The following is a 10,794-nucleotide window of genomic DNA, read 5'->3' as shown; positions in this document are numbered from 1 at the left end:
TTGCCCATTCTCTGATTCACTATTCTAATCTTACAATATCAAATATTCAAAGTGCAGTAATGTGTTTTGGAAAGGCGGTGGAGAAAAGAATGAGGACATTAGTCGGATAATGTTTTTAACAATGTTGAGAGTTTTTATTTCCATTCATCTGGGCCTTCAAACGGTATGTTTGACGCTGTCATCAGTCATCAGTCTAGTGGAGTGCAGGCAGCGCTGCAGGTGGCTGGAGCCTCGCCCACAGGCATGGATCAGACCCAGGAGCACATAGTTTCACAACTCCTTACACCTAGCAGAGTGACTGCAGCCTTCCAGGGAAATGTTTCCTGCTTTAGGCCACGGAAAAACCAGCTGTGCCACAGATCCTTGAGGGGGGTGGGGGTGGGGGGCACAGAGTGGAGGAATGGAGAGGTTTACTTCCAAAACACCAGCTGACCAAAACTGTGCCCTGAGGACAGGTTTAGAGTCAGCCAGGTAATTACAAGGCCCCTGGAGCTCCAGATATAAGTGTTGAGATGTGATGAGGGTTTGAGAAGTCAGGCTGGTTTTTCCAAGTCTGGTGCAGAAATATAAAGTGTCAATTTGGATTCATTTTAGCTGTATTGCCATCTTAGACCACAGTAGATAGATCTTAGATAAATGTTCCTGATTATGTTAATATCTCACAGGTAGGGATTCGGCTTCAAAGACACCTCAACCAGCGCCCACTGGCTCTTTCAGAAGCTGAATTTATGACGTTGTACTTATAGGCCGACCTCTCTGTCCACAGTATAACCCACCCCGACCCACCCCCAAGTACTCAGTGGCACAAGCTAGTTTTCCTCGGAAATGAGATAGGATGACAGCTCAATCAAATTGGATCCTCTTTGTCATTAGGAATAATAAACTACAATGTCTTTTTATTGCATGTGTCATCAGTTTAAAAAAATCTTTTTTTCATAATATATTCAATAAATATACAGGAAACATGGACTTTTTGTTGAACAGTTAGAACATAATTTGGGAAAGAAGACGCTAATCTAAATATATTTTTAACAGATCTTATCAGGTTGATATTTTGTTCAGATTACAGGAATTTGAGTCTGACAAGGTCAAACAAAGGACTTTGGATTTATAATACATGATGTGTCGGGCTCCAATGGGTTGTCTCCTGGTAAAGTACCATGCAGAGTGGATATAGGTGTACCAGACTGCATCCCTTTAGCAAGCATTGTGCACCCTGAAAATTATGCCGCAAAGCAGCAGACATCGTACCTTTTTGGCAAGGAAACATTCATCAATCAATGGTCAAAAAAACAAACAAAAACAAAGTGAAACCAATATGGCGACACTGTAAAGTGACGTTTCTGTCTGAGCTGGGAACGTTTGATACAGCAGGGTCACATGAACACGGCGGGACATACCTAATAATCTGATGCAAAGCCACTTCTAAAATTTGGGAAATACTTTTATTTGCTTTCTGGTGGAGAGTTAGATGAGAAGCTTGATATCGCTCTCATATTTGTGAAATATAAAGCTACTGCTAGAATCTAGTTAGCTTAGCTTAGCATAAAGACGGGAGACAAAGGAATCAGCCTCACAGCCTGAGCAGTGGTAACAATATCCACCTACTAAATATTAACACTTTATGCCTCATTTGTTTAATCATTGCATTTCATTTTCTTTTCTGTATGGATTTAACAAACAGGATACAACAGGTTACTCAGTGAGCTTTACAGGTGCTGCTAGGTGGACTTTGTTACTATCTGTCAAAGCCAAGTTAACTGATTCCTTCTGATGAGAATGGTAGCTTTCAATCGTCTTGTCCAGCTCTATGCCACAATGCAAAAAAGCATATTTTTTCCCCTTCAAACTTTTTTTTTTTTTTTTTTTTACCAATAACCCTAATAGTACATGTAACTTCACTGGAGACTGTCTGCATAATTACAACCTTCATCAGAAATCAAAAGCTTGTTTTTGTTAATTTGGGCAGCTGTGATTCTTGACTTTGTTGCACTTCAGTAAAGGAAACTGTAACCGTTGATTGGTCAACATTATAACATTTAGACATGACTACTTCCACCTCGAACCGATTTTAGAAACATTAGTAAACACCCTATAGCATAAAAAACAGGCCATTTTTAAGCACTCATCAAAGAGGAGCCGAGTGCCTGTAAGCATAACAAAATGACAAAAATGGTGGCTGGTTTTCATGACAGGTTTGAGGCATTATGGTGACTGCTGAAGTGAATTCCTTCTTGGACATGTGACACTACTAAACATGATCGGGCCGACTTGTTTTACTCCTCAGTCGAGGTTCTGTCTCGTTCTTAGACTAAGTCTGTGTCTGATCTCCCACAGGCAGAGGTTCTGGAAAACGTTCATTCCACATAGAGATTTACACATTTAAACGACATTATTTAAAAAAAAAAAAAAAAAAAAGTTTGTTCAATAAAATACTTCTGACCATCAGTGCTTCTCTCACGTACATGTACAAGAAGTACAGTTTGTAACTGTAAAATGGAAAAACAAACAGAAAAGTGCAGTGGCAGCCATGTGCCATTGTCACTTCTGCTCTCCGAGCTGAAACCATCAACAGGCTGCTGAGCCGAACAGCCCGACATCAGTCTGTCAGTGATTCACGAACTGATCGCTCCGTTGTCAGGTAGAGTTTATCCTGGGAGAGTTTCTGTACACTGTGTACAACTGCCCTCTTTCCTCAGCAGGCCGTCAGGAGGTGCAAATGACATCTGTAGTGGTTAATGATTGAGCATGATTGAAGAAAATGAAACAGGAGGAGTGACATCCACTGAAAAGGCTTATTTTCTTGGCAGTGGTCCCTTTCAGCTTCCATTTTTCAAATTTTCAGTAGAGTTGTGGATTAAGACACCAGCCAACAACGTTTACGGTTAACTTGTCTATCCCCCTGGGCAAAACCCTAACCCAAAACCTTCCTCCTGTGAATTTCTCTCACAGTCCATCCATCCATCTTCATCACTGCTCGCAGTGGGAGCTGCTGCTCTCTTTAAATACTTCCTGTCCTTCAGTCCGCTCTGCTCTTGGCTCTTTGCAGGGCGACTCAGCCCAATGCTAGATGAACTTGAAGCACTTGGTCTTGTCATGGGGTAAACGAGTCTTAAACAGCACAGAGTCCACACGAAACTGCGTGTACAGCAGTGGCATGTAGCCGTACACTTTGACGAAGAAGTTGATGCACTTGTGGCGCTCGTGGAAATGTGAGTCATCGTGTGAAAGGGCCTGAGGGCAGCCAGGACAGCGGAAAGTCCAACGAGACGTTACCTAAGATAGATAAAAACCGTTAGTCTGTAAATTTATATTTACCTTGAAAAATATTTTAGGACGTTCATACATGTGGTACTTCTGTGAGATGAAAAAGATTTCAGGAACTGACTGTTCACAAAACCCCCCCCCCCAGCGCATTGTCCAGCATCTCTGTCCTCCTCTTTATTGGATTTGGGGACTCCAGCAACCCCAGCCAAGGTTACCTTAGACAGCGCTACGCTCTCGAAACACATTTGTTAGTCCTGATCCTAAAAGCCGTCTGTACCGTGAAAAGTGAAATACTGTTTGAAAATCTGAAGAAGTATGAAAGCTAAGCAGCTAAACAGGTTTAGTGTGTTAGAATAAAATGAAAGTCTGATCTTACATTTTTCCTTACCATGCTCATAATACTAAGACTAACCAGCTCTACACTGCAATACAAAAATAATGCTGTTTCTTTATTCCCATGGCTTCAAATCGGATCAACTGGTGAGGATGCTGACTTGACATGTAGCTTTAGCCTCTGTTCAGCATGACATCATGAATGTAACCATTAAGTGCATATTTATGAGCCCAAATAAAGACTTTCTTTTAAAACTAATAAAAAGTCAGCCTTAAAATATTAAAAGTCACTGTCATTTTTTAATCAACTCATGGAACTAACGTTAGCCTAATTAGCAACAAGCTCCTGCTATCTGACATTGTTATTTCCAGTGGCAAACTACACGGTTGCCAGTTAGAATTGAGAAGCTGAAGCAGCTACCACTGTCTGAAATCAAACACCCATTGTTTAAAAAAAATTACTAAGACTTTCAAGCTGCTAATCTGCCACCTTTGCATTATGTTCCATGCAAGAGGGCACAGGATTTAGAAAAAGGTCAATTAAGGAAAGAACATAAAAGTACAGAAATGCTGAAGAAAAGGAAAACATCACTCAAACTGAGTTTGTATGTTGTCAATTCAGCACCAGTGATGCATAAAAATGCACAGCAAAAGCTATTTATTTTCTGCTTTATTTGTCTTATTTGGACTAAAAGAGGAATGTAGTCTGTCACCATTTAGGACTCCATATTCAAACTTGCCCCAAATTCATTATTCACAAGGCTTATTCCTAGCAGCGAAATGCTGCCATGCAACACACTCCATCAAAGCCGGCCTTAATTCCCCCCTGAAACACCCCTGAATATCAACACCCCTCTAAATCAAAACGAACTTAAATTGAGGACTGCAATGACATTTCTGTTCCAACAGCTTCCCTGGCTTGATTGCTATAATTATTTGTCTAGCCATAAATATGCTCTACGGTAATAAATGTCCTTCCAATAAAAATCCAGGAGGAAAACCAGGCATAACGCACCAATTCGATCTTGTGTTTTTGATTTACTATTTGTGTGGAGTATTGGATGTGTCAGTTTGAGTAATGGGAAGGCTAAGTGGGCAAAAATATAAACACACAGGGCCTGAGGGAGATACAACGCCCGTCGATGCTGAGCTGAGCACCGCCTGACTACGCGCTCCGTCACTGACCTTGATGGGTGGTTTGCGGGTGATGTGAGAGACCAGGAAGTTCATGGCAATGTCCTCGCAGTTTATGTACTCATCCACCATGTCCCTGATGGCCTGGGGCATCACGTAGGAGTACAGATAGGCGTAGTACTACAAGAACAAAAAGGAGATGTGTGTGTGTTATATGACTGTGATACAGTTAAAAAATAAATCTGTGGAATGAGGTTTTTTTTTTTTTGGGGTGTGGGGGGTGAAGTACAAGAGCTGACCTTATGGAAGAAAGCAGCTCCTGTCAGGACCATGGAGAGCTCACAGGAGTAGTTGGAGTTGTAGAGCCACGACTGATGGTTGACGTCCCACGCGTGATACCTCCCAGGGAAACCCACAATGCGATCTCTGGCTTCACGCCACACTCTGTGAGACACCGCCGAACACACGAACACACACGAACACACACGAACACACACGAACACACACGAACACACAGTCAGCAGAATTCCTCATTTTCAATCAATTAATTAACACCAACTCTGAACAATGTTTTATGAACCATTTTTTTTTTTATTGTGGTTACTTTGGATTCCAAGTTTCTGTCTGTGGATATGCCACTATTCTGCATCCATCTGTTTCAACTTGTCATAGTTGTTAGCAATGCGGCAACTATTTTTCTCGTGGGAGCAATTAAATAACCATTCTGTTGTCTTCTATTAGTATATGGCAGTTTTATCATCTATCATTATTTAAAAACCAAAATATCACTCTTGGCTCATATTAACGCACACTGGAGCCCAGTCACTGAAGGAAGTAAAACAAAAAAAACAACTTGCAGACAGACACAGAGGATGCAAGAGGTCTCAAAAGAGCTCATGTGAGACCACTTTGGAGCAGTCAGATGCTGCGTAATTTCTCTTTGGGGAGGGTGGAGGTGAGGAAACATTCCTGGGTAATTCTGGAGGGGAGTCTGAGATAATTCATGACGAATGACCCCATACACACACAGTGACAGAGCCAATTTTTGCCTGCCTGGACAAGCCGCTACAGCGCTAAGTTGTAGACAAGTCTGGGTGAGGAGTGGGTGCACCAAAATAACTTAACAGCGCACTTGATCTTTTAATTGGTTTAAACACGGCCTTCAAATTCAGCTTATCTAAGTAAAACATTAACAAATGAATCATAAATACAAGATGCTGACAACATTTTTCCCTCTTATTTCTTCTGCTTCAGTCTCTAGTGGTTGGTTCAGTTTCTCTGTCTGATTCAGTTTTTTTTAGGAATGTGATGCTTCTGCATTTTTTGGACATTTTCATTTCTGACAAGACACAAAGCTTTCCCTTCTATTTTACTGCATTTTTGTCTTCACCTTTCTCCACAGCTCTTCTCCTGAGAAGATCTCCTTCATCAGTGGATCTCTTTTTTCTTTTCAATTAGTTATTAGTTATTAACTGCCTCGCCAATACAGTGCCCAAAGTAATTGCAAACTTTCATTTCATATAAATCCGTAGAGGTTCCTGCGTCTGGTCACCATCACTTACCTGAACCCGAACATGATCTCATCATGGCGGAGATGAGCATCATCATCAATCGACAGAATGGCCTCAGTTTCCACGGCATCCCAGGGAAGGAAGCGGTTGTTGAGGCTGTTCTTCTCTGTGCGGACAACCTGCAGGCATCAGACAAGACGCAACTTGGCAAGAGCATTTACAGAGGGCACCTTTTAGAGTAGTAGTAGGTACTTTCAAAGGGCTACTGGTGGTTAATAGGGTTGAGAACATTTTGACTAAGGCTGCACACAGAGCACTTTGTCCTAAAACTGTCTGACGGATGGTATCTGACTGAAAATGATTTATGGCAATCAACTTATTAATCAATCAAGTTAATCAATAAAAAGTAACATACAAGCTTGTCCAGTCTCAGTGCCAGGTTGCAGCAGAGACTCTACCATTACTGACAAATACAGTGACTGGTTCTTTAGTTGCTCTCACAGCTTACCACTTGTCAACAGAGCCTCCATCACAAACTAATGGTGAGAATATGAACTGGATGAATATTTTATTTTTCAGGCTTAATTCAAAAGCACACATCTTTATTATTCATGGATGTCGGACTCCTTCACATCCTTCTAGTAAAGCTGCTGGTAATTTGCATGGACTCCTGAAGAGTTTCCAAACAGTTCATTGTAAAGTATTTAAGCAAACTGCAACACCTCTGAAACATATTACAGATTTTTAGCATTTCAGAGGCTCAGGATGAGAAAGATATGTATTCCTTACTAAAGAAACCAACACCATGAAGATGGATATGTGCACATTTGTTGAATGAAAGGATTTTTCTCCAGGAGCACTCACCACAATGGGCAGGCCGATGTCGGGCCACAACAGATCATCTGAAGGAGGCTTGGGTGAATTCCACACCACCACTACCTTGTTCAGGTACGGCAGTCCATTTAACCTCTCCAGAGAGTTCATCAGCACCTCCTCCCTCTCATATGTCAGCATGACCACAGTGAACTGTTCTCGCGGCACGTTCCCTCCTAAAGCTGCCTGAAACTCCTTCCCCGAGCCTCCCGTACCTCCACCTATAGGCCTGAAACCAGTACCGGAGCCAAGGAATTTGGCTTCAGAGGGCAGCACGGGGTCAAGAGGGGTGTGAGGAAACAGGTGGAAAGGCCCTGGGGCCCGGTTCCATGCTCTATAGGTGTCTGCAGCTGTGTATGTGAAGTTGCGGAGAAAGCGTGGAGACGCGTAGGGGGGCTCCGTCTCGACGGGACCCAAATCCAGATCACCATTGTCAGCCAGGTTGGCATCAGTTCCTGCCAGCTTCCCAGCTTTGTGAGGAATCTCGTGGGCGGGCTCCTCTTTGATGGGTGCAGCGGGAACCTGGATGCTGGTTCTGATGCTGGCAAGGATGGTACTGAGAACATTCTCCGAGGTGGAGAAGTAGGTCTCCCACAGGAAGCGGCCCTGCCGCCTCATAGCTAGCATATCATTGTCTGACAGGCTGCGCAGCAGGAAGTGTAGCTCTGTGACTCGAGGCTTGGGGACTATGATGACAGCTTCACTCCAGCGGATAAACTGGTGGTAAGGTAGTTTGGAGTGGTCCCCCAACACAACTGGGATGGCTCCAACCTCAAGGGCCTCAAAGAGCCTCATTCCACAGCCTGCTGAGGCCACCAGCTGTCCATCTCCTGGAGCAATCACCAGGGCAAAAGTAGAAGCCTTGAGCACCTCCAGCCTGTCCTCCCTCTCTCCACAAAGAGCCCACTCAGTCGGCAAACTTGTCCGTGGGTTCTTGCAGGTGAACTCCACCAGCACCTGATCCAAGTGGCTGTCCTGCACTGCCTTTAGGGTGCCAATTATGCGATCGTCGTAGTCGGCTGGTGGGTCTCCTTCCATCTCCTCTTCGAAAGATTGAGGGGGCGCCTCCTGCAAGCTGCTCCTCAGTGACTCCACCCTCTCCCCCTGGAAGGTGAAGAGGTATTTCCTCTTTACAGGAACTTGAGGGGGCACTTCCAAAAAGTTTGGTTCTGAGAGAGCATGAACCAGTGGGGACACAACCAAGTCAAAGCCCTCACGGTACTGCTGCTCCAAAAAGGTGGACTGAGCGACTGCTGCTCGTCCTGTGCTCACATTATACAGGAAGTTCTGTGTCATGGACTTTCTAGAGAGATGCACCAGTACATGGTTGTGTCCATCAGATCTCCAGTAAGGAAGAGCTTTTAGTTGCTTCTCCAGCTCTGAAGGAGATGGCAGTGGGGAGGAGGACTCCTGTAGCTCCCCTACCAGCACCAAATACAGACAGGCAATGCTGGGGTTTTCAGTTACATAAATGTTGCCCTTAACTGATGCTGCAAAAGCCTGCTTCACCAGTGGGTCGAGATAGTCCCCCCACGGATAAGAGCCTGTGTCGTAGACATACACAGGAAACCCAGACGTAAGAGGGCAGCGCCCATAGTCGAAGCAGGACCGCAGGCGGCAGGAGCGCGCAGACTTGGGTGGTGGCAGTCCTGGGTCTTCCTTGTCTGGCAGCAACCTGACAGGAAGCGACAGCTTAGGCTGGTTCTGAGCCATTAATTCTTTATAGGAATGCTCTGTCTGGCTGATCACATTCTTGAGCTGCAGCAGATCCTGCTTGGCACTGTCAATGCTGCGCTTGCAGGCTTCGATGCGCAAGTTGAGTCGGGCGATCTCCCCATTGAGCTCCTGCCTCTTGGCCTCCAGCTGCAGCAGCTCTTCGCTGACCGACTCTCGAATGCGGCAAAGATCCTGCACATGTTTGGCTTCGCACAGTTCACCGCCGGGCCGCGGCCCAAAGATACGCTTATCGGGACCTCCAGCTTCGTCAATGGTGGTGAGGTAGTAGTGGGCAATGAGTGGGAAGAAGACCAGGATAAAGAATAGCATGAAACTGAGCCACGTAAGACGCACACGCCGCAGCACCCATGGCTGGCCTCCAGCACCCACCCCACCACCGTTACGCTGCATTGTTGACTCCTTCAGTCTGCTCCTCGCCCCACCAAGGAACCGTTGCTATGGGGATCAGCAGCAGCCATGATCGACCTTGTCAGCAAGGCAGTGGGATACTAAATCATCAAAGCTGGGATGTAGCACTGTCCTTCTGTAAAGGTCATCTGAGGCTGTTTACCTCCTCTTAAGGGTCCCGTGGGTATTGGCTAGGGATTCAGCCTCACCTGTACTCTAATATGTAGTCTGATGTGTTATAGCCCACACAAACTAATGCCATTTCTATTAAGAGGTTTAGCTATTCTTCCAAGTCTATGTCAGAAAACAGTCCCGCAGCTGGGGAGGGGTGCCCCTCGATGGGTGATGCATGGCTGCTCACAGGTGAGTGAGATAGCTGGGTGGGCCAGTTGTTTCTATGTGGAATGTGCTCATTTTTTGACCCCTTATCAGAAAATCCTCAAGAGGTGGAGTTTCAGAACTCGCCTCGTCTTTCTTCTTAATACAGGAACCTGAGACAGAAGAACAGAAAAAAAGAACCAATGAGTGACAAGGATTATCTGTAGCAATATCAAATAGATGACTGTTTAACTATAAGAAAACGTGAGCTGACTATCTGAAGCGGAGCCCATAAAAACTGTCTCAGCTTTTTGTTGTAAAATATCTCATCTTTTTCATGCACCTTGTAAAACAGTAAAGTAAAGAACACATTTAAGTAGATCTGTAATATTTATACGCTTTCTACAATCAGCCACTGTAAGAATGAGACTCTGCAGCTCGTCCTGTTTTTCACTGCATTCTGTGCATGATTGCTTGGTCCAGGAAAAAAAAAAAAAAATCATCAGTGTGCCGCTGAATGCCAGGGGATATCTTTTTCTTTCAATTTCCTTTCTTTCAAAATTGCAGCACAAAACAGGGGAGAGCCATCACTGGTAAACTACACACAGTAGGCAAACCAACACCAACAGCACCACCAGCAAATCTCATTAAAGGCCTCCTCCTGCATCCCGACCTCATCACCGACTCAAATTACTGAGCATTCCTGATAACACTCCATCTCGGAGAGTGATGCAGAATTATCTTCACTAGTCCAGAGGAGAAAAAGACTCAAAGGAAACACAGAAGAAATCGGCTGCACCTTCTGATGCAGACACTGCCAGTTTTGTTTCCAAGTTTGCCGGATGTTCCTGAGGCCCTTGGAGGTTGAGCTTTCAGACTACAGTGGCTTGTGTCTCATCTTCAGATCGATGCATAAGTAACTCAAATTCTTCCTCTCCTGCTCACTTTCACCTTATGTTAGGTGCTGGTTTGAGAATACAAAGAGCTGCGTTTCCAGTTTCCAGATGTTTTGAAAAGATAGCTCAGGGCTAAAATCCATCGCAACACCGGAAGTCACAGTAACTTCAAGCGTAGATGTCCCTGAAATATCCCTACATCATGAACATAATCTAAACATCAGCTCAGATCATTTCTTTCCACAAGCAGCAGGCAGTCTGCTTTCTGGGCTCATGTTATATCACACCACTGTACAAGCCCTGAGGATGCCAGCCGATAGGCCAAGTGCCAAACAGCC

The 10,794-nt window shown here is 44.5% G+C and overlaps 1 protein-coding gene across 1 annotated transcript in view; it reads right to left on the bottom strand.

The window, feature by feature from the left end:
- Nucleotides 1–107: 107 nt before the first annotated feature.
- extl3 (exostosin-like glycosyltransferase 3) overlaps nt 108–10,794 on the bottom strand; it is a 28,905-nt gene continuing 18,218 nt past the window's right edge. The window contains exons 2-6 of the mRNA XM_056404515.1: nt 7,110–9,733; nt 6,297–6,424; nt 5,034–5,178; nt 4,786–4,914; nt 108–3,276 (exon numbers count right to left, since the gene is read on the bottom strand). Of these exons, the coding sequence (XP_056260490.1) occupies nt 3,067–3,276; nt 4,786–4,914; nt 5,034–5,178; nt 6,297–6,424; nt 7,110–9,245 (2,748 nt within the window). The 5' untranslated portion in view covers nt 9,246–9,733 and the 3' untranslated portion in view covers nt 108–3,066. The remainder of the gene's footprint in view (nt 3,277–4,785; nt 4,915–5,033; nt 5,179–6,296; nt 6,425–7,109; nt 9,734–10,794) is intronic.

Source organism: Seriola aureovittata, chromosome 19 (genome assembly GCF_021018895.1).
Source record: "Seriola aureovittata isolate HTS-2021-v1 ecotype China chromosome 19, ASM2101889v1, whole genome shotgun sequence".
NCBI lineage: Eukaryota > Metazoa > Chordata > Actinopteri > Carangiformes > Carangidae > Seriola > Seriola aureovittata.
This window is presented reverse-complemented; position numbering and strand designations above follow the sequence as displayed.